The 23,464-nt window shown below is 37.1% G+C and overlaps 2 protein-coding genes across 2 annotated transcripts in view; one reads left to right on the plus strand and one right to left on the minus strand.

Annotated features, from left to right (window-relative positions):
- Positions 1–1,741: 1,741 nt before the first annotated feature.
- On the minus strand, positions 1,742–22,458 carry CTR9 (CTR9 homolog, Paf1/RNA polymerase II complex component). Its single transcript, XM_061462920.1, has 25 exons — positions 22,313–22,458; positions 20,619–20,717; positions 19,736–19,975; positions 19,184–19,301; positions 18,455–18,544; positions 16,857–17,005; positions 14,821–14,928; positions 14,244–14,351; positions 13,888–14,124; positions 13,118–13,207; positions 12,889–13,017; positions 12,628–12,811; positions 11,540–11,628; positions 11,073–11,258; positions 10,804–10,891; positions 10,407–10,555; positions 8,194–8,310; positions 7,941–8,086; positions 6,321–6,392; positions 5,009–5,144; positions 4,354–4,497; positions 3,773–3,930; positions 3,540–3,636; positions 3,091–3,203; positions 1,742–2,827 (listed from the first exon to the last, which is right to left on the minus strand). Exons 1-25 carry the CDS (start codon positions 22,355–22,357, stop codon positions 2,419–2,421), a joined length of 3,501 nt encoding a protein of 1,166 aa, XP_061318904.1. The 5' UTR covers positions 22,358–22,458; the 3' UTR covers positions 1,742–2,418.
- Positions 22,459–22,578: 120 nt separating this feature from the next.
- The window catches only part of IRAG1 (inositol 1,4,5-triphosphate receptor associated 1), a 110,238-nt gene continuing 109,352 nt past the window's right edge, over positions 22,579–23,464 (plus strand). Inside the window, exon 1 of the mRNA XM_061462921.1 lies at positions 22,579–22,698. The gene's annotated coding sequence lies outside the window, so the exon portion shown is untranslated. The remainder of the gene's footprint in view (positions 22,699–23,464) is intronic.

Here is a 23,464-nt window from a genome sequence, read left to right on the forward strand (position 1 = left end):
AACTTGTTACTGGATGCATAACAGAAACTAGGAATAACACACTTCTATAGCAACGCAGTATTCCACTTTTAAATCCCAGTATTTTATTCTGAACTAGATTACTGCTATAAATAAAGGAACGTAACAGCTGCAAGCCAACCACCTACTTGAGAAGGCAAAGAATGCTGCCAAGAGAGAGAACGACAGCAACATTATTCCACTACTGCACTTTCAAAAAACAAGCATTAGAAACTATAAAAGCTAAAACACCGCTTTCTCTCCAATTACAGCAACATGTGACTTTTTATATAACCTTAATCCTCCCATTAACCCTTCTAATCAAAGGAAAGTAAAAAAAAAAAAACCAAAAACAAACTGGAAAGTGGACTCCTGGGTTTTTTTGTGATTTTCTATTTGTTGGTTCCCCCCTCCTCCTTTTACTCAGGAAAAGCAGAGGAAGAGAAGCAAAAGCGTTCTGTTCCTTTTCTTTCCCTGCTCACTGGTCTCTTGTATATCTTACTATTTCACAGTTACTGAAAATATTTCTCTCCAACTGGATGTTAGACCTGAAGACCCACTCAGCATTTCGTCTAGAGCGAACTTTTACCTACAGAAAATATGTTCTCCTATGTACAGCACCAAACCAAGACCTTTAGACCTTTCAAGAGAAAGATATGATTAATAATATGATAGAAAAGGCCAAGATAGTGGAGACATATTTGGGACAGAAGTTTCTAAGATCCCACAGTAAGTACTATACATTTTTTTCCTTCCTGTTGTTAATAACGAGTTACTCTCATACTTGCCACTGCTCCACTTATTTCACCTTGTGTGTATTAATTCTCCTTAGTTGTACTGATTTCCTCACACTTCATAGCTTCATAAGTAGTGGCACATCAAGCTTACATACCTCATTTATCCACTGCTTCTTTGTGATTCTGAAAAAAGGTGAGCACTTGTGTCGTAATTCTCTTGACAGGAGAATCACTTCCTACAAGAGCCACAAATTTTCCTCAGGTGCATGTTTTCAAAGTTATCTAGCTTCCAGTCTTAGACTGTCACAAGTCTTCCACCTAAATGACTATATCAGCAAGAAGACTGAGTTAACATTCATGACAAGCACAATAGCTGTTCTTCTACTCTAATGTTACCAAGCATTTAAGTTTAAGGTAACACCACATACAGAAACTTGATACCAAAGAGAGCCATGAAGAGAGACATCTCAACTGTTCTACATTCTGCTTTGTCTGCTATGGTTACCAGCAGCCCATAAACACATGAAAAACTCCCTTACACAATAAGAACAGCTAATGCTCACAGCAAACTAGAAATAGCACCATGGGAAACTTAGCATTCAGTTAGTACTTCAAGTGAAGTATCAGCAGGGACCATCTAGACCTTCTAAAAACAGAGCAACAGAGTTGCGGCTGTACAAGCAATTAAAAACAGTTGAAACCACTACCCAGATCTACATAATATTCTCTTAGCAAATGCTTAACATAGGACTTGACCAATGAAAAGATTAGAAAAAAAATTTTTAGAACTGGCACGAAATGCTGACTTCTTCAGAGCTGCAGGGAAAAATCAGATGCACTTCAGTCTACAACACAACCATTTGCCACTACTGTTCCTGTACACATTACATGAAAGTACTTAATTCCAAAAGCCACATAATTAAGCTAAAATAAAGCTAAAACTACTTCCTCAAAACAGATTTGTCAAATTTAACATTTTAAAATAAAAATAAATCAATCAAAGTAAATAAGCAGCAACAGTTTATTGTGATACCAGCAGCTTTACCCTTCTCAAGTAATACAGAGTTCTCTAAATCTGTTTTTTTTTTAACTTGCCAATTTAAATACTTCATCAACATCGTTACTTTACAAAATTTCTTTAGTATCTGCATCTTTTCAACTGATTTAACACAAAAACAGAAGGAAAAGAACAAATTCTTGTAAACACAAAGAGTTGCATCATGGCAAATGTATTCTTTAATAGAAAGTAAGAAAACCCCCCGTATTGACCTTTAATCAGAAAGAGGAAAAAGAGAAGTATCACAGCTCTTTGTTCCATTTGGTAAGATTTAAAGATCCATCTATGCATGTACAAGCACAGAACGCATAGTTTTAGTCACACTGGAACCACCTAAGCAGAGATGTTATGTTCCATAGTTTTTACATGCATTCCATCCTTGGTGTGCCGATTATAGTACAGGGATTCTGTTCACTTACAGCAGTTTTAATTGAAGAATATACCATAAGCCAACTCAGAAACATCCATCAGTTGCTAATAGAAAGAACCACAGGAAGGTCTCACAACAGTCTACTAAAACATTAAAGGTTTTTTAAATCACAGTTTTCAAATATAAAAATCAGATTTTCCCCTACAACTGAAATATATTTACAGGAACATTCTTAAAAGATGGTCTCTAATTCAGATCTAATCACTGTCATCTGAACCACCTTCAGACCCCTCATCATTGGATCCTTCTGGTTCAGATTCGTTAGCAGATCCTCTGCCAGAACCCTCGTTGTCAGATCCTCTCTCAGAATCTCTGTCTGAGTCAGCACTGCGAGAAGCTGGGCGAGACTCATTTTCTGAGCCACCAGAACGACTTCTCCCCGACTGCACAGACTCATTGTCAGACTGCTCCGAATCTGACTGCCTCCTTTTTCTGGCTGATCTGTCACTGTCAGAGTCTTCCTCAGATGGGTGGACACTGGACCTTCTCGGACTACCTGCCTCACTACCAGATTTGTTTCTGTTATCAGAATCGCTATCAGAAACAATGCGCTTACTGTGCTGCTGTTCCCCATCATCTGAATCACTGTTGCTATTCCTAGCACGTCTGTAAGGGGAAAAAAAAAAAAAAAAAGACAAAAGCAATTAAAAGATGTTATCTTCAGCTTAAAAACAAAATGAGACACCTGGATTTGAGTAACACTTGCTTTATCTGAATGGGAAGAACGAGTGCAATTAATCACCAATGGAAAGTGATGCTCTGACTACAATGAAAAGCTTCTCATAACCTTCTCATTGCCTTATTAATATTGCAGCACCTACTGAAAGCATGCACTGAAACTTCAGTACAAAGTTAATTAAGGTTCTCACCCCTCATCAGCAATTTTGAGTTTATCCTCATCAGAAGAATCATCACTTGATGAAATGATGGCTTTTGATTTGATTTTCCCTTTCATTGAAGGAGGCAGACGTTCTGGTTTGGGCTGTAGAGGGGGATAAAAAAAAAAAAAATAAAAAATGGGTTGCTTGTTCATGTGGCTGGTTAAAGTACAGACCAAATGTAGAAACAGACTCAGAAAACCAAACATGCTTGTAAGAATTTTCCATTTACAATCACTTAATTCTAGATGACTTCAGAAATATCCTATTTATCCCTGAAGCAGCAATAGCAGCAGTGAAGGAGAATAAAAATAAGCTCAAAGGCAGTTACAACATGAAGTTTTGTAATTTTCAACATTAAATAAATCTCTTGACAAGAGTAATGCTTAATTTCAAACGCATACTTAGAAAGTGATGCAGTTACTCAGGGTTTAACTTACAGCCTTCTTTTTCTCTGCTTTGGGTGGACGTCGTTTTTTAGGTCTTGGACCATTTTCATGTTCTTCATCATCACTCCCCTCATCTGTCTTCTGGGGTCTTAAACAGAAACATATTTTATAGGATTTAAGGCGTAACATCACAGAAAAACTTAACACATGCAGAAATATAGTCTCAAGAAAGTCCAGTTTATCACGTGTTACTCAGTTTCAGAGAAGTCTAAAGCATCAGTTACCTCCTCCTCTTCTTCTTCTTCCTCTCACTCTCCTCCTCTTCCCCATCTTGTTCACTTCCACTGCCCTTCCTCTTCTTTTTCTTTCTAGATATGGGCAAATCTTCATCACTGTCATCGTTGACGAACTCATCAAATTCCCCTGCTCCTTTTTTGGAACGCTATAATAAATAAAAGCCCCATATTACAGCCCATTATTCACCTTCCAGTTAAAAAGCTGTCAAAAAAAAAAATTCAAAATAGGAACTTTATCTGAACACATTTTCAAAGATATGAAAATACAGACATTCTTATGCCAACTTTCCCATAGTCTCTAAACTGATATAATTTAGGAACTGATTCCAAATTCACACATAATAAAATAATCATCTTCTGTTATTTTAACATTTGAATAGGGCAGATTTTGGGATGCCTCCATGCTGGAACTTTAAATCTCAGTATTAAACCCATGCAATTTCACTCAGCAGCACCCAGGATCTTGAAATTAAAGACCTGTGCTATTGCAAGAGACCATATATAAAGAGGTGAAAATGAAAGAAATTAAAAGAAATTTTAAAAAAGGGAAAAAAAGCATTGTGTTCTACCCTGCCTCCACCGCCACGTTTTTTCTCCTTTGATCCTTCTACTTCACCAGTGAACATCAGAATATTCTTGGTTTTCTCCACATATTGAGCTCTTTGTTCCAGAAGTTTCTTCTGTTCTTCTTTTTCTCTTAGACGCTTCTCTTCCTGAAACAAAGAGAAAACAAAATATTACTACTGTATATGCAGCATTGTGGTGATTATAATCACAGGCATACAAGTGATTTGCTGACAAGAAATTGGGAAGCTGACTTTTGACAGACTATGTCATAGCAGAAGGTCCACATGGAAAATAAAAAAAAAGTTGTTTTCTACAAGCCCATGCTAGAGTAGGCAAAAGTCTGCAAGGGCTGTTGCACCAAGTGCTTCCTCACCCAGCCTGTCAGTACAGAAATCTGGTGGCAGAGCTTCTGGGGAACTAATTTTATTTCATTATAAAAATAAAAATCTAGTTCTGAGACTATGGGGAAGAAACAGTTACCACCTGTCAGCTGTAACATTCTCTGCTAGCTCTTACTGTAAATAAGAAAAATGGTTACTAGATGTTTTATCTGTAATGCCAGGTACCACCACAGAGCAACAACAGCTTATGTAATTGTAGTATGTATACTTTTTAAAAGTAAAGCATACTTAGTATATGAATATAACAGAATAAAACCTGTTCTTTAAGTAGTTTTTGGCGAAGCAGCTCCTTTTCTTGCTCTTGCTTTGCACGCAGCTCCCTCTCTTCTTCATCCTGCTTGCGTGCCCGAGCTACATGGTACTGGGCTTGACTTAGTAAATCAGAGCATTGCCTGTAACATGCAATGTTTTCAAGTAAAGGAAGGTGACAGACACATACTACAAGAATAAACAGTCTTATAAAAGGCATGCATCACAACAGTATGTTGATATCACCAACAAACAAAAAAAGCTACAAAATTGCATAACATAAGAGTAGCACAGATTTTAAGTAAATTAAGCACTTTCTAGTAAGCTAATTTTTCTTGCAGTGTACAATACTAGAACATATTGCTTTGTGCTTAAAAATTAGCCAGTTCGTATACAGAAAAAAACCCACATGAACATCAAAAGTATCATCCCAACTAATTTGGACAGATTTAGAAGTACAGTTAATAACAACTTGTATGTAACCACAACATACTAACAAATATAAGCAGGAAAGTAGGTAGAAATTCTATCTTAAAAATACCCAACTGTGCATAAAGTGCTCAAGTCTCATGAAACATTAAAGGAAGGTACTTTCAATACCCTTTTAGCTAACATTACAATGAGAGTTCTTTTAATATTACAATTTTCTTCTATCTATAAAGTGCTTTAACGATGCCCATTTAAGATGCCCAGTGCATGACGGCCAACAGATGTTACTTGCATACGGCTACAAAAAAAATCTTAGAAGAATGTGCAATGAATGAAACTTAGGACATACTGAGTGAAACCCTAAGACATAAGCTTACAGTGAAAATGGTTTGAGTAGGCTTGTGTACAAGCTCATCACCCTGAGCAAAAGTTAAAGCAGACTAGTCTCTGCAAACCAAAACCTTCTCATGTTTCAGTAACCGTCCCATGCTACCACCCATGAACTACCTCAAAAAACCTCCATGAAATCAATCTCATTGTTCGATTACCAAGTTTAAAGTCAAAACAGTGAAGACTAGAGATGTTTAAGTAAACGTATTTGCCCTTTCATTGATGGAAATTCTGCCATTAAAGCAGTGTCATATTTTGCAGGCTCTAGCTAATAGCAGACACCACAAGCTGAGGCCCATAGGCAACACAAAAATGTTAGAAAGCGAAGACAGGAATAGGGAGGAATCCTGCACTTGTATTTCTACTGTTCTAAGAAATTCCCATTTGAAATTTAGGAATCCAGTTTTAGCATGAAAAAAAAAACAACCAAGACAAAAATATTCCACTTGGTATCTGAATGAAGTATTTGTTTGTGGTTTAGTTGTCCGGGGCTTTTTTACCTGGCTTCCGTAGCAGCAAGTGCCAAATCAAATCTCATCTTATCACCTACTTTACTCAAGTAACTGAAGTATCTGGAGGAGAAAACAACAAACAAAACTAAGCAAATATGGCTTTACTTACATGTTTATTGCAATTTTGCCTTAAAACAAAGCACTTACTCCTGAATGACAATCCTCTAAAACTCAACAGATGAAGAAACCTCACCGATTTTCCCTATATGCAGCCCCTCTTAATACAACAGTGTAAAAGTAGATTCAAAGTTCTCCAAACGTGAAACATTTAAAACCACTCCAGAGCAGAACAAAAAGACAGAAACATTCTGTCTTATTAATCTTAAATCTTAAGATTTCATTTACTGCTTCCAAACAATGAGTACATTGGTGACCCCAGCAGATTTATTCCTTATCTGTCATAGCTTAAGTGCCTGAAACCAGCATAAGGAAAGAAAATTTAAAAAAAAAAAATCCTTCTTGAACAGGCTCCTTGAACCTACCTGACAGGCTCTTGTGAATGTAACAAGCCTTCAAGTAGATGGGCAAGCTATGATGACCAGAGTTCTGAAAGCAGTCTCTCCAACCCATTTAAAGGAAAACAGCTTTCTAATTTTCAAGGTTGACAGTTTCCTCCCACATTCCAAAGAAATTTTAAATGACCTGATTTTGTGCTACTCTGAATTCAAATTCTTGTGCATATGAAGAAAGTAATTCCTTGCTTAAGTTTTAGATTATGGAACATATTTTCCAAGATGTGATAGGTATCTGAATTTTTAGTTAATGGGTAAAAATAAAGGCGTTCACGCAACTTTCTCAAGATAATAAATAACAAGCTTCTAACTTGAATTCAAGTTAGAATTTGTGTTCAAACGTTTAGTCTGCATTACGTAAAGCACTAGAATTGTGAAATGCTTGCTTGTATGAAAGGCTTGCCTTAGTTGACAAAATTACTGAAAAGCAGTATCTACCCTCCACATAAAAACAGAGCTAAAAATGCATAAAGCAAACATCAGCTACACCAGCTACACCTAGGAGCAGAATAAATGATTGAAACTTTCTGTTCAATGACAGCAATGATTACATTGGATTAATCACAGTTTTCTGACCAGATTTTCAGAGAACTAAAAGATCTGAAACACACTTAAGGAACTGCTTCTGTTCTTAAGCCATGAAAACAGTTTGGCTTTACTTGGCAAAACGAGTGTGAAATTAGTTGTCAAGGATTATCAGTCATTAACTAAATGACTTATATAAATAGATATTGTTTTGAACCTTATAGTTTGTTTTGAAGGAAATCATCAAAGTAGTAAAGAGTATTGACTGAATATTTTCAACGTTTTTTTCAACTATTCTCTTCCAGGAAGAAGTACATCTTGGTCACAGTAATATAAAACACTTTGAGAAATACATTTTGGCCACCTGGCCAAACACAGCTGGCTCCAGCACAAAGCCTGAATGCACAGTTTTGTCAGGCCCAGTCCTTCTTTTCCTGCTAGAAACTCCAGAATTGCATAGTGTTTCACAGAAGATGATTGCTCTTCTAACCAGACTTAAGACGTATAATGCAAATTCACGGTAAAAGAACAACAAAATAAATTTTAATAATTAGAAATAAGTCATCTTTACCTGTGGGCTAGCTCCAGTTCCTTCACAGCATTAAGGACCTCCTTTAGATTGCTTTTTTCATCTTTCAGGACAGAAGTAGCTAGTCTTTGTAGCACTAAAGCCACATTAAACATAAGGACTGTGTCACTTGGCGCTACATGCCTGGCCTGTCAATGAAAACCATGCTTTAAAAACATGCTACAGAGAACAAGCATCATCATTTCAATCCCACACTACTGAATTTAAAGACACACATGTTGGTTTATATTTGTACCTTTAACAAAGTTTGTTTGCACTCCTGTAATTTGCCACACTTGAAGAGAGCCCGGGCCAAATATAACAATACTTCTGTATTTTGATGCTTATAGAACTTTCTGAGGCAGTTTTCATACTGAAATGAGACAAAAAAAAAAAAAAAAAAAAAAATCAAATTAAGAGGTGACAATGGTTATTTTAGTGAGCTAACTCCAGCAACTGTTGCTATTCCTAAAAACCATTCCTATTAATGGACAACACACTAAATTATTGCCTTTTGTTTTCTTTTTTTTAAGCAGCATTTTCTGCTAAATGGATGCTTCCTTTTCACTGGTCAGAAAATTGTTTCTGCTATTCCATAGCAGAACCCTGATTTTTCTGGAAACTGGCAGCAGTCCAGGAGGTTCTGCAGGTCTTAAAATACAGTTACAAGTACCATCTATTGTAATAAAATCAACAAACCTGACTCATTTTAAGAGCACTCAGTTATTCTCTGCAGTATGTGGAAGTCTATTTTCTTTATTCATACAAGAGACGATACAAATTGAAATATATTTAATATAGTAACTCTGTATATCTGATGCAATTAGTTAAAAAAACCCACGCTCTTCTGATAAATCAACATCAGATTTGTCTTCTCCACCTAGCTGAGTAACTTGGCATGCCAAGGGGTATCTGGTTGTTCTAAAATGTAAAATTAGACTTGTCACTATAGATTTTGTGGAGCTAGAATTAAAGCTTCAAGCAGTGATGAAACATTTACTTTTCATTAACGAGCATCTGCTGTTTGACATACTCTTTTCTCAAGGAATCATTCAACCTTTCTAAACTTGTAAAATAGTAGAAATACAATGTAATTTTTATTTCCAGCTCAAATACAGAAACTGCCCTGAACCGTAAAGCCTGAAGTCGCTACTCTTGAACCACACTGTTTTGTGAGCGGACAATTTTCACTCAGCTTTATTGTAAAAGATTTTGTATTTAGCTTAAGTCTTCCCCAGATTTGTATGTTTTATGGCAGAGAACTCACTAGGGTAGTTGTTGTGGCTGCAGTTAAGCTAGGGTATTAAATCCAATTCATTTCCCTTGGAGTCCAATACTGTTGCTTGTACTGACTGCATAGCAGAACCCAGTGAACAAAACACCTCAGTGAATAAACACATTTCTATTTAACAGTTTTACTTAAACACATTAGTAAGTGAATACAGCATTCTTTGAACAAATCAAAAGGTGAAAGTGATACCCAGTTTCCCACTGTAACTGACTGGTTAAACATTGCTAAAATTAGACTTTTCATTAGGCTCTTTGTCAATAAAAGTTAGAAGGTGTTAAGAAAACAGACCCCATTCAAACACAACAGAACGAATCTGATTTTGTTACCAGAACTTGTTCACTGGAGGATAGCAACTACTCAGGTCTTGATCAGGTAAGAAAGGCTCCAGCATCTCTTCCTTATAACCATCACAAAAAGCTTTAAGATGCCTCTGAATTAAGTATTTTTGAACCTCAATGTGAAATCAGTCTTACTGAAACACATTTGTTCTGAGCTTCTGTCATGTCCCACAATTTGTTTGTTAGGTATTTTTCCTTTTTTTCTTTCTGTTTTTGTAAGCTTACTTGTATGCTTTTGATCAACTAATTGAGTCAATTGAGTTACAAGAGGTTGATACTTGGAAGCTGGCTTGCTTAAGCAGGTTGAACTAGATGACATCAACAGACTTCTTCCAACATCAATTACCTTGTGATGTTAACCGTGGTGAAGGAAATCATGGCACATAGAGTTCTTCAGACATCTCTGACTGTTATTTATACAATGATTATCAAGAACAAAAATAGGAAGTGTTGCTATTAAAAAATTCCAGCAGAAAACTGTATTTGCTTACTTCACTAACATCTGAATTTAAATCACATACAGTAACTATACTGACTGAAACCTCTCCAAAACTAAAACTTAATTCAAAGACCGTAATGCTAAGCCAATTATGGTTTGACTCTGCTACCAAAAAAAAAAAAAAAAAAAAATTTCTACAAGTTGGGAGGTGCTTTGTAACCCCTTACCCACATTTGGCAGTTTGTTTTTAAATCTAGACTTGACAGCCAATGGCAAGCTAGAAACAGACCTTTACCCTGTTAAAATGTTAATCAGAAACATTTGCAGCTGCTAGGACAGCAGAGAAACATCCAGAAATCATCTAACCCAACATATTACGTAGTCCAATTTAGAGATGTTACCATCTGCACAGCACTGATGTACTGTTTCTGTTCTACGTAGATATGTGCCAAATTCAGCCACACATCACTGATATCTGCTGTTGCCTCTCTCACTTGGGCAAAAACATCACGAGCTTCACGGAAATATCCTTTGTGTGCCAAGACAGCTCCTAAGGGGAAAGTAATATGTACATCATAAGCTTTCAGGTTCATGGACTATGTCCTTCTACCAAAGAAAATGAAACATTGCCTGAATAAAGTTACCCATCAAAACCTAAGTGTGACAGCTGCCATGCAAAAGCTATTCTTTCCTGTGCTCCAGTTTGCAGCATTCAGGGCCTGCAAAATCAATTCTACATTAAAGCATGAAATATAAGAATATCAACACCTCTGAAGGAAAACAGAGTCTAATATTCACCTATGCCATTAGCAGCATACAAATTTTTTGGATCATTTCTGAGTACTTGCTTGTAGATTGCTAATGCACGGTCTTGATGACGCTTCTCCTGCAGGAAAAAAAAAAAAATACCCCAATTATTACTCATTTCTGTAGTAGGGTATTGCAAGATCTACACGGAGGTTTTGCGTACTATAAGATGCCAAATAGGCATCAAGAAAAGGTTTGAGCAGCTAACAGCATATAAAAATTAAATAAAACCATACACAGGGCAGAAAGATGCCTATTACCTTTTCTCTGTCTCTTGTGGGTTGATGAAGAGTCTGCAACCAGACATTGCCAAGAGCCAGCATGGAGTAAGTATCATTTTGTGTGGAGGGCTGCTTCAATATTCTTTCAAATTTCTTCTGTCCTGGACCCCACTCTTGTTTAGCCAAGTGAAGGTTGCCAATCAGAGACCAGGCATCCGGATGGTCCTAAATAAAAAAATAAAAAACACTCTAAGTTGCAAAAGCACCGTTTTGGCTGCAAGCTCAATTTTCCAAGTATAAAATGCTGTTTTTCTTTAATAGAATTCCATACTAAAAAACAAACAAAAAAATAAACCCCTAAAAACCAAAGCATGTAGTAGATTACAGTAGTTCCATCCTAATTCATATGAACAAACAAAATGAAGATGCAACAAAAGGAAAATAAAATTTTAAGTTGTTAACATTTCAAGTGTTTTAAAACCTTAAACACTTAAAAGGTTACAAACCTGATTTATCTGAAGTGCTTCTTTAAACCAATCAGAAGCCTCATAAAAGTTTCCTTTATCCCTAGCCATAGCTCCCAACCGTAAATAGCCTAAAATAAAAATAGAAAATAATATAAAACTCAGGAAACAGGTTAAAGTCATCTCAAACAAAGAATTTCAAATGCAGTTTTTTCCTTGATCAGCTAAGGACAGCAAACATTAAGACATCCTCCACATTCTATTCATATTGAGACACACCACGTGAAGAGGAATGCTCATCCACAGTAGTGATAAAGAAGTTGCAGATTTCTAACAGTTAAAGTAATATAAATGTTTTTAATTGGTTTCCTAAGTTAAAGACAATTGAGAAACCTCAAAGAAAGGATACATCAGTTACATCATTTTCTGCTCTTCAATTTAAACAGCTCTCCCATCTCCACAAGCTTTGAGAAGAGTACCAGCTAGCAAAGTGAAAACGGAAAACAAGCAGGGAAAGGGCTATAGATTAGGCTGGGCATGCTGTGTGCTGCAGCTTGCTGAGCAAGGGCTACCACCTCACCTTTGCAGAAAATATTACACGGCAGCTACCTGGGGGCAAGACAAAAAGCTGAGTGAGGACTAAAAGCAGGTGCACCATAGAAGTTGTGCTGAGACCCTCAACAACACTTCATCCCTGAAGGAAGGTAAAGGTCCAAGACATAAAGTGATTCTCCCACAGGGTCTCCATTTCCACCCACGTAGGTAGAGCTACAGAGCCTGGGCATATCAATTCGATGGCCTTGACTGCACCTGAGTGCTGAGACGCCAACGCTTTGGTGGGGGTGCAGAGCAAGTAAGCAAAGGCATGCAAATCTAGAGAAGCTAATATTGCCAGATTTCTGGAGTATAGCATGATTTACCTAATAATTAGAAGGCTTAAAGCTGGAGCTTAGACTGTAAGGATGATGCTGGCCTTAAAAACAAAAACAAAAACAACAAAAAAAACCCAAACAAAACTGCTATGGAATAAAGTGAAGACAGATATAAGGACACCAGAAGACACAGAAAATGGGAAGGTTTTGGGGTATTGTAAGGAGGACTGTGCAAATAAAATATCAAATGTTTCTTACAATCAACGTAATTAGGATGTTCTCTTAAAATGTTTTTATACAGCTTTTCCGCTTCGTGAAATTCACACATAGCCTCATATAGTCTGGCGAGGTTATAGGACGTTGTTACAGAGATAGCATTGTAGTAATGCTCATCATGTTCAGCTTCTGCTTTCGCACGATCCAGTGATGCCAAAAAATATTTCTAAAGTATAAAAAGAAAAAAGAATGAAGCATTCCAGAATATTCTTAAAGGAAACTCAACTCAGAGTAATTATATACCTTTGCTTCTCCCAGGTTTCCCAGCCTGAAGTGCAAAGCACCCACGTTATTGAGTATCTCTGGTGGGACATCAGCCTGTACTTTCTCTTGAAGAATGCGTGTAGCCGTACCATAGGCTGACAGTGCACCCTTCACAAGGAGAGAGAAAATGGATAAAAGCATTAAGAGAATGAGCTCTGTATGCTCTTATGAAAAGCACACAATTTACCCAATGTATATTAATAAATACCTGTATATCTGTCTGTTCTAGAATTTGGGCTAGCTCAATCCATGCCTCTACATCATCAGGATACTGTTCTGTGACTTTTTTTAGATGCCCCTGAAAACCAGCAGAAAACAATTATGCCTCTTTGTGGACACATAAACTGTTTAAAGGAAAAAAAATTAAAATCAAAAGAGTAAAGGTATTAACCTTAATACTAAAAAGATGTAACAGACTGCAAAAGAAACTATCCTAAACATCTGCACAATTTGGTCACAAAAAATTGCATTAGTTTCCTTTCTTTGTAACTATATTTTCCTGTAGAACATAACACCTTATGTGTACATATTTTCTTAAGCTTAAAGTGTCAGAGAAACAGAAACTACTATACCAACATGAGAAACTAGTTTAACAGTGATGTCTATGATTCTTTGCATTTATTTACCTGAGATTTTAAAAACAGTTTCATTGGAAATCACTGGCTAATTTACCATCTTCAGAGAATTTTAACATGTATAGGAAGAATTCTGCCCTTTTCGTTCTACTAAATACAAGCATGAGGCTGGGGTTCCTCTAAGGTCCTGGACTTGCTTTAGCTAGAGCCCAGTAGGAGCCTCAGTTCTGTTCAGACGTGGTGACTCCCCACAGTTCAGAGGATCTCTCTCATGACAACCAATATTAAATATTCTACACCTACAGCCAAGTAATCCTGAGTTTCATGCAACACAAGATACAGTCTGAATTTCAAGTTCCACTATTGTACGTAAAAGTACAATGCTGGCAGAAGCAAAACTTACCTTTGCAATGTCCCGTTTCTCCTGATCTTCTGAAGCCGCATAAAGAGATCCAAGGATTTTCATAGTCTCGTAATTGTTAGGATAGGCTTTCAAAACTTTTTCAAAGCATTGTGATGCATTCTCTTTGTCCCCTCGATAAATGTACATTTGACCCAACCCAAAAAATGGAAGTACAAAAGAAGATGAAGCAAACTGAGTGGCCTGGTAATAATACTGGAAAGCTTGATCATAATCTTCCTGTTTAAAAGAAGTGAATAAATGACAGGTAGTATATTCACAGGTAAGCTTTGTATAAACTTTCGTTAACACATATTTTAACTGTAATCTCAAAGGATGCTTTTAAAAAATTGCCCTACCTGTACGTGAAAAGACCTAGCCAGCTGATAACAACTTTCTGCCTGCATCGCTTCAACTTCTGTATTATGGAAAGCATGAAGAGCCAAGTGTTGTACTTTACCATAGTCCTGAAAAAAAGGAAGTTAAATGAAATTTAAAAACCTTCATTATTTATGGCGAAGTGATTTATTATTTAAACAAGGATAGCTTGAAAAGACAAGAAAGCTTTAGCCATAGCATTGATTAAATTATGACATTTAGTTTTAGTGGTTATTGTTTTGTTTTTTCTCTATCTCATACTTTAAAGCATGGACGGCCAGGGGGAATCAGGTGGGATGAAACCCAAACCAAAAAAAGACCAACCAAAAAACCCCAAATGCATTCAGGACACAAACGCCACCTTGAATTAAGAAATAAGTGTACCGTTTTCTGGCTTTCTTGAAAAACATTTACACACAATTTACACTTGTCCACCTAGATTAACAGTTCCATATTAGACACCACTTTGCCTGATGAAATGAGACTGAATCTAACACCAGAATCCTTGCTGTTCAGAGTTATCAAGTATTCAACTATAAAATTCCATAGACTTTTTACCTTCTTGAAGAAGAAGTGATTAGCCAAGTGATTCAACACCATTGGATTACTGGGATCAATTGTGTAAGCCCTAGAGAGGAGTTGAACACCATTCTTGATGGAATCAGCCTAAATAAAACATTGACAGGTATTAGCTGCATCTCAATAGCTGTATCTTATTAACACCTTCAAAACTATTCTTCAATCTGACTGCTTCAAGAAATCTGACAAAACCTTGCTGGGCTCACATAAAAAGTAAATTCAGCTATTAGCTTTTCTCCCTGCAGCATATAGATGGAAAATGGAAAATTAGGCCACTACACAGGGATGGAAAAAAGCAGAGCAGGGAAAAATAAAATGCAACTGTTAATAATGGTGTCCTTTGACATTTCACACTCACACCCCGAAATCCTTCCTTCTAGTGTCCAATGTTCCTAGCTCCTGTTTGGTGTCAGTTTCAGCCTTTTACACAATTCATTCAACAGAGAAATGAAAATACTCACACACTTGAATTCTAAACAAGAATTTCAGATGCTGAATTAAGAGCTACTAGAACTTAAGGTCTAACTGAAAATGGCAGAAGTTTGTAGTATTTACACAGGGATATCATTATATCAACTTACGCCTTTTCTGAAGAAATTTTAATTTAAAGAAATTTTTCCATGGATACAAATTTGACCCACCAACAAGTTCAAACTCATAACTGATAAAATAGTTGCCATTTTTTTGGAACACCCATGAAATCTGTATCACAAGCATGTCAACTTAATTCTGTATTTATTTCTTAACAGAAACACCACAAATGGTATCTAATAATCATGTAACATCTGTGCTTTACTTTGCAATTATTATCAGCAGAAAGCTATCTTACTGAACAGATCAGGTTTTATGAGGTTGAGACATCAGACGAAGTCGAACAGGCAGCAAAAAAACACAGTACAAGTTGTGAAAACACAAGTAGAAAGGCACAGATGACACATTTCTTACAAAGAACACAAAACATATTTGGGTGGTTCAGCTTTTAATCACAGCTTTTGAAAGCTTAAAGCGAGTGTGCTCATTCCTTGACTTCGGTCAAAAGACCTTCAGGAAAAAGAAAGGAAGATACCAGGTTTCATTAGTTTCTCACCCATAAAATTGCGTATTAAAATCTGACCTAAGAATATTTTTGGTTGTCTTCGTAGTTTTAGGAAAGAAAACTCTCATACCCATATATTTTGGAATTCTTGATGGAAGTCTTCACAGCTGTTTTTTTTCCCCACTCCCCTGTGAAGCAATGAACTAAGTAATTTTCAGACAGTCTGTGCTAACAGAAGACCTTTCTAAGGATGCACGTGTTCTACAGATAGCATAACACTAAAGTTTAGCAACACACAATTATTTATATGTATTTTTTTATTACTTACAAGTCTCATCCTCCACTGATAACTTCCTTAGCACAGATTACCCATCTCAGATCTTATGATCCCAACCAAGATAAATGAGCATATGTATTTTAGTAGTGACACAACATCTGGAGAGGTAGGATCACCACTTTGTTGTGGTTTCATCAGCCTAGTTATAATTTTTCCTTGCCTACTCCCTGTTTTACCATGTGGCATACATGCCAATGTAGCTTGAATACATCTTTAACACTTGTTTGAAAGCTTGTGTTCCTTAGAGCCCAGGACTAACCCCCTGGGACTTTATCTCAGGAGTGATATTTTGAAATCAGCACTTTTGGATTTTTTTTTTCCAGTGACATAAATTCACACAGATATCCCACCAGGGATTTTTATTATTTTAATTAATATTGTTAACCTAGCACTGCTTTTCTTAACACCTCTACAAGAAACAGAGTTTAAGATTTTAACAACAGAAGAAAGCTATTCAGAATGTGGCGCTCACATAACAAGTATATACCTGTATCATCATTCAGTAGTGACACAGACTTAAAATGACTTAACCACAAAAGTTATTGCCCCATTTAAAACATGGACTAAGTTTCAAAGGATAAAAAGTTTGCTTTTTCAGATAAGAAGTAAACAGAGTATGGATTCTTGTAAAGCCAGACACACCTCTTTATTATTGAGTTCCAGAACAGCCAGTCCAACCAAAGCCCCAACGCATTTTGAATTCAGTTCCAGAGCCCTGCTGAACGCTAAGCGAGCTTTTTCCAGCTTGTTCAGTTTCACGAAGCAGTGGCCCATACCTAATCGAACTTCAGCTAGAGAGCAAAATGACACCATTAAGAATCCCAAAATTTCAACTTTAAGACTCTTTTTTACATTCTGGACATCAACTAAAGTAAAAGCAGAATTTTTAGTATTTCTTTAAAACTGGTAAATCCATCTAACTACTTGCTGGTTTTAAAGGCAGCCTCCCACACTTGGCAGCAAAACTAACTTTAACAGATTAGTAAGACTCTGTTTCTTCATCCACCCCAGAACACTGGCCTAGTATCTCCAAAAGACACTGATACTAAGTAAATAAAAAACTGCTATTATGGAAATTTATTTAAAAGTTAAATAAAGACATTTAAAAAATGCCAGATCAAAGAACTGGAAATTTCTTACGCAGGGTAAGTTCACCCAAGACTAGACAGCCTTCAGAAATCACAGACAAATAAGTCAGCTCATATGATCAACTGATTCACTGCTAACAAAATGCTGTTTATCATCCTTTAACTTCCATGATCAAATGAATACAGAGAATTTACACCATACTGCCCTTTCAGACTGCTTGTGAACTAAGAATGCAGACATTTATGAACAGCAGTGTGTGTTTGTGTGAAAAAGGGGAGTAAATCAGAGAATCATAGGGCTGGAAAGGACCTCTAAGATCATCCATTTCCAACCCCCTGCCATGGGCAGGGACACCACACACTAAACCATGTCAACCAAGACTCCGTCCAACTTGGCCTTGAACACTGCCAGGGATGGAGCATTCAGTTTCCTTGGGCAACCTGTTCCAGTACCTCACCACCCTCACAGTAAAGAGTTTCTTCCTTATGTCTAACCTAAGGTAAGGCTTGCATTTCTAAATGCACTGTTGTAGCAATGATTCTTGCACTAAATCAGACTATAGAGTACATATCAACTTTGTAATAAATTTTTTTCAGATGGGTTATGGCTAAGTATACCACATCTCTCAAGAGACTTTAGGGTATTTATGATTCTAATGCAAATATCCTGAACTAGTATCTTCAAATCATAGGCAACACTTTTACAGCCATTACTAATAGCTTTCCCAGATTTTTGCATTAAGAAAAATCATATACCAGCAAGGTCACATCATGTACTATAAGCAGAATTTTAATTTTCCTCTCTTGTTTCACTATTAATGCTAACATGTAATTTTCTTAATCCTTATTCCAAGAGCTCAGAGACAGATTCTGCAAAAGTCTTGAACAGGTCAGTTCCCCAAAAATTTTTACTTTTCTTACATACATCTTCTCATTTTCAAATAACTATTTTCAAAACGTAATAATTAGAAAAAATGAAATTTTCCCAAACACAACTACCTTCTCTAACAATTAAGGAATAATTCAACAAACACCTTAACTCCTCCATAATGAGGGTGGGGTCTTTTTTTGACAGCCTAGGTATTTGAATTAGGAGTACTTGAGTTAGTCTGCAAGCACAGCAAATATTTCCACTCACAAATACTTTGTTACCTGGGCAACCTGGATTGGTACGCAATGCTTTCTTGTAGTAGGCAAGGGCTCCTCTATAATCTTTCTTGTTGAAAGAAATGCATGCTTTACCTGTTAATAACATACCAGTTACAAATAAATCAGAACTATAAACGAAGCAGTTACAAATCAGAAGCTCGTAAGTATTTAAGTTGTACTGTGCTGATTTTCAAAAGTTACAGTTAAAACCAGAAAATTCAGACAACTACAACTTATTATTTATGGCTATGTCAAGCTTATGGAAAAAAAAAAAAAAAAAAATCAAACATGGGAATATACCAGGTTACTAAATTTTTCATGGGTTTCTGCAGAAACTTAATTCCTTCCTGGTCCAGAGGAAAGACACTTACTAAAACTAGATTAATTAATGAAGAAATTAAAATCCATGTGTTACAGCTCATCACTACTGTTATCGTCATTATCGTCACCTTCAACAGAGTCTACAGCTTCATTTACACCATCAGGGAAATACAAGTAGTTGGACTGGATATATACCCATGGGTCTCAGAAGATGCTAGCTAACAGTATACTTTTTCCTAGCTCTTTCACCTACATATACCTCCCAAGTTTAAATCTCCATCATGTGCTTCTGGCCAAAAGTGCACACTTCTTGACTGCATTTTCATCTCGCATATGTACTCTTCTTAAGCACATGATTCATTCCAAAACTGGAGAGACCAAGCTTTTACACAAATACCCACAAACTCATACCAAGAAGGGCAGGAATATTATTTGGAGACTGGTTGAGCACAAAGTGGAACTGTGCATCAGCTTGGTCCATCTTATCTCCTTCAAGCAGACAAAAGCAGGCTCTTCCCAACAAGTGATTCTAGACAGGGAAAAAAATTGTGACACATTTATCTTTGTAAAATATGAAGAATTAGACTACCTGAAATATTAACTGGCTATGCCATAATGTTTTCTATGATTAATTTATTTATCTTAGATCAGGAAGAAAAATAAAACAAAAAGGGTCTTTATCATCCACTTCTAAAGTTCACGTATTATCAAGATAGTAACAACCAATCCTTCCTCCCCAACCAACCAAAGTTGACTGACATAGCTTATCAGGTGTCCCAAGCTAGAGATAATTATTCCTGGTGGCACAGCGCAAATTTCAGATACTTCAAAGTTTTGATTATATATGCTACGCTAACAGACTTTAAAGCCTAAGCAATTTCTATTTTCCTTTTAGTGAATCAACACTTGTTTTTTTTACAATCACTAGGTAATTTAAAAATATGTATTTTTAAACTTTTTTACCTGATCATACATGATAATTTTGTCAGCCATAGTATACAACAAGGTTGCTTGTGTGATGAGCTCCTTCTTGTTATCTTTGTTCTTCTCCTTCCGAGCCTGCTGTACATAGTACGCTGCCAGAGTATCCAGACACGTCATTTGATCTTTTTCATGGTCTCTGTAGTCCAAGTTACCATCTATGCGTGCAGCTTCCAACAGCTTCACAAAGTCTTCTGTTTTTCCTTGTTTGTAGTATTCCAGCTATAAAACAAATAGTTTTATCAGACAATACTACCCCAGAGAGTAAGTAATATATCAAGTTGATGCTTTACGTGCTATACAGATTCTTTTTCCAAAATGTACATATAAATCAGACATAAATGTAGGGATAAATCAGACATAAACATATGGATAATCATACAAAGGCATTCCAATACCACAAAATATTTTTCTGTCATCATCCCAACTTTGTATTTTTACATTAAACACAAGTCTTACAGCTATTTATAAGTGAAAAATGAACTGGTTTTCCTCTGAACTTCTCTGACTTTTTGCATATTTCACCGTATCTATGGTATAGATATGGCACCCTCCTCTTTTATGAAGTGCAAAATCAAAGGCACAAACCAGAAAACTATGGGTTGAGGGAAAAAAAAAAACCACACAAAAAAAAATCAAGCTTAAAAATCAGGCCTCAAGCAGCATTGTTTCAAGAAAAAAAGGGTGAAATTAAAATCTTTATATGCATATGTCAAATCCAAAATATCTGGCCTAGAACCAGCAAGTGAATAACTCCATTCAGTTCCTGTAGAGTTCCGTAATCCCTGGTCATAACAGTAAGCAAGTGAAAGTTATTATTTATTTGAATATAATATTTAAATATATAATTTGTATATATACTAACCGCTAAGGCAATCCATATGTGCAGTTGAGTGTGTTCTTGTTTCAGTATACTTATAACTTCATCACCCTCAGGTAACTGATCGAAGTCAAGCTCAATAACCTAGAACCAAACAATACAGATTTTCTTTTTACAAAGCATTAGCAATCATAGAGCTCAAAGGAAGCTGGACATTTCACAGCACAAACCAAACAATTATTTGTATTTAAACAAGGTTATGAACAAAGAAGGAAGTGATAATGTATTGTATTCTGTACAAACAAAAGTGATGGCTTTTCACAAATGTCAGAGAAAAGACAGCTCCATACTTCGGATACTAGTTAGAAAGAATAAGCAGAAATGCTTTCATATCAGTCATCTACATTGCAATTTAATTTTACAGCAAGAGGTGCAGTTGTTGTACCCAGGATTGTACCCTTATTACCAGTACAGGGACTCTTTCTCCAAAGACTGGATTAGAGCAATCCAGTTTATATGGGTTTATAGTTTTGACTACATAACACTTGAGAGTACCAGCAAAAATATTTCTGCTACTATTGAATCTCCTGTTTGACAGATGATGTTTTAAAATTTGGGCAATTCTCATTCACAATCTAAAATAATTATTAATGAGAAACAGACATCACCAACACAGCAAATAAATACAGAAGTTAAAAAGGGCAGTTAAAAAAAGGATTTTATAGCAATCTGTAGTGATTAATTCAGAACTTCAGCACCCAAGCAGTCCTAGCCATGGCTCGAACAGCAGCACCAAGAACAACTACTCATGTTGAGACCTGACATCAAAATTTCTGTCACAGAAGAAAAAGCCCTCCAACGTGTAGCCTCCAGACAGCAAAATACCTTTCTGAGACTTAACTCAATGGAAGTTATATGGAAATTTGTTGGAGTACAGATACATATGTTCACAAAAATACATTCTTCAACTTAGAGGCAGTATGTTTCATTACCTTATTCAGCTATAGTATTAATTTAGTACCTGCTGTGGAATGATTTAACTTCAAACTTTGTAATACCTGTGAATTTCCAAATATTCTCTTAAGCGTTTTTAACCTTGGCTTGTGACAATCTACCTTAACTAAAGAAAAATTAAATAAATTTCTAAACCCACACTGAAGTAACTTTATAGTTACCTGCGTCTATATGCTGATTTAGGAACATGCACACTATTTACAAATCAGCGCGGTCAGGAAAATCAGCATCTAACGAACTAGGGAGAGAATTTAGCTGGACAAGGCCACCATACACAAGCCAAAACTGAAGATCAGACACTGTTTCCAGCAGGGCTGTCATTCCTGAGGGCTGCATATGCTTTAAGTATGTATTATCGGAGAAGGGGCTGCCCCTTCCCTCACCGACGTGTGGTACCGAAAGATTTCGGAGAGACTGCCTGCCTCCCGCGGCTCTCCGCCACCACCAAGGCACCAGGCAAGGACAGAGAGATGATTGCTAGCAGATAGTGGACACCGTTCACCAGGTGAACCGAGGTTTCGATTTCTCTCCGCAAAGCAATACACCTGTTTGAAGCAACTTCTTCCGCTCACGGAAGGGAGCGACCGTCTCCCTCGAGCCCGAGACCCAACTAGAAGAGAAAGCGACTACCGCCTGCGCCCCGTCAAACAACACACAGCGCGCTCTTTCCTTCCTCCTCCTCGAGTCCAGACCACGCTACCGCCACCCGCCAGCCCCCGACTCGCCTCATCGGTGTCCCGGAGAGGGATCTCAATAGACCCCCGCGACATGATGGCGACTTCACTGCCCGCCGAGCCGCCGGCCCGCCGTAGCCACCAAGCGCGCACTTCCCCTCCCCAGCACCAGCTGACCCGGACGTGTTCGGGCCGAGGCGGGGGGAAGGCTCCGCCCCCCGAGGCACAAAAAGCCAATCGCAGCGAGCCTCGAGGGTCGCTTTGCTCCCGTGCGCGCGCGGGGTTCTGTTGCTACGGCAATGGCGGCCTCGTGTCCGCCCCTCAACGACGAGCCGGGCTGCCGCGGGAGCGTTGCGTTTGGAGGAGTCAGGCCCGCGCTTAAAGCGGGAACAGGCTCCTCAGGATGGAGCGAGGGCTTCCCGGGGACTTGCAGGGAGGTATTAGTCCCGCTAATGTCTACATATAGACCACTTACCTACAGAAATATATACAATACCCAGAAATAATGCTGTGTGTTTACACGCTCGTAAACTGAATAGATTTACACCTGGTTGCTGTCTGGTCTTCATACCATGACTCCCTCAGGCTGTACCTCATCTCATGTCATTTTAAAATCGTTAAAGATTTCCAACTAAGTGCATTAAAACGTGTGAATTTTCCCTGTCTTCATGGAAAACAAAATAGCGTATAAATCCAAATACATATCGGACTAACTTAAGTGGTGTAAAATTGTTATTATATATTTGCAAGTTTTTTAGCCACAGTTTGGCCACCTCTTCTTAAATTATCTAGGGTTTGTTTTTTTTTTTAATTAAAAATACTGAATCTGATAAAATTCTGAATCCTGAACGTGGGCCCTGACCCTGAAACTTGTTTTCTGTGAGGCCTTCAGCCATATGGAGCTGCATGAGTAAAGAAGGAATTATAAAATTGGGTTCCTAAATTATTTCTTCCAGTGGTGATGGCAGATGTGCTGATGTATTTGGATAAAATGTGTTGTGCACAGTAATATACAACCAATCTTAGTTATTTTTGCAGCTATATCAAAGGAAAAAGAAAAAAAGGTAGTAAGACTAAAAGATCCTCTGGCACATTTCTACTAAAATTTAGAAAAAAACCACATCTGTGATGTATCAGTTAAAAAGCATGTTAAACCCTAAAACAAACTTCATTTTGTCCCACAGAATTTTGATCCACAGAATA

Source organism: Pezoporus flaviventris, unplaced genomic scaffold (assembly GCF_033815535.1).
Source record: "Pezoporus flaviventris isolate CSIRO_AGI_PZ_B2104156 unplaced genomic scaffold, CSIRO_AGI_Pfla_v1 ptg000036l, whole genome shotgun sequence".
NCBI lineage: Eukaryota > Metazoa > Chordata > Aves > Psittaciformes > Psittacidae > Pezoporus > Pezoporus flaviventris.

Excerpts from the sequence above, each read along its gene's own strand:
- CTR9 (XM_061462920.1), bottom strand. The coding sequence starts at position 22,357 with ATGTCGCGGGGGTCTATTGAGATCCCTCTCCGGGACACCGATGAG. Across the intron at positions 20,718-22,312 it reads CTCTCCGGGACACCGATGAG|GTTATTGAGCTTGACTTCGA; the intron begins GCGAGTCGGGGG and ends GTTTGGTTCTAG. Across the intron at positions 14,352-14,820 it reads ATCACTTCTTCTTCAAGAAG|GACTATGGTAAAGTACAACA; the intron begins GTAAAAAGTCTA and ends CCTTTTTTTCAG.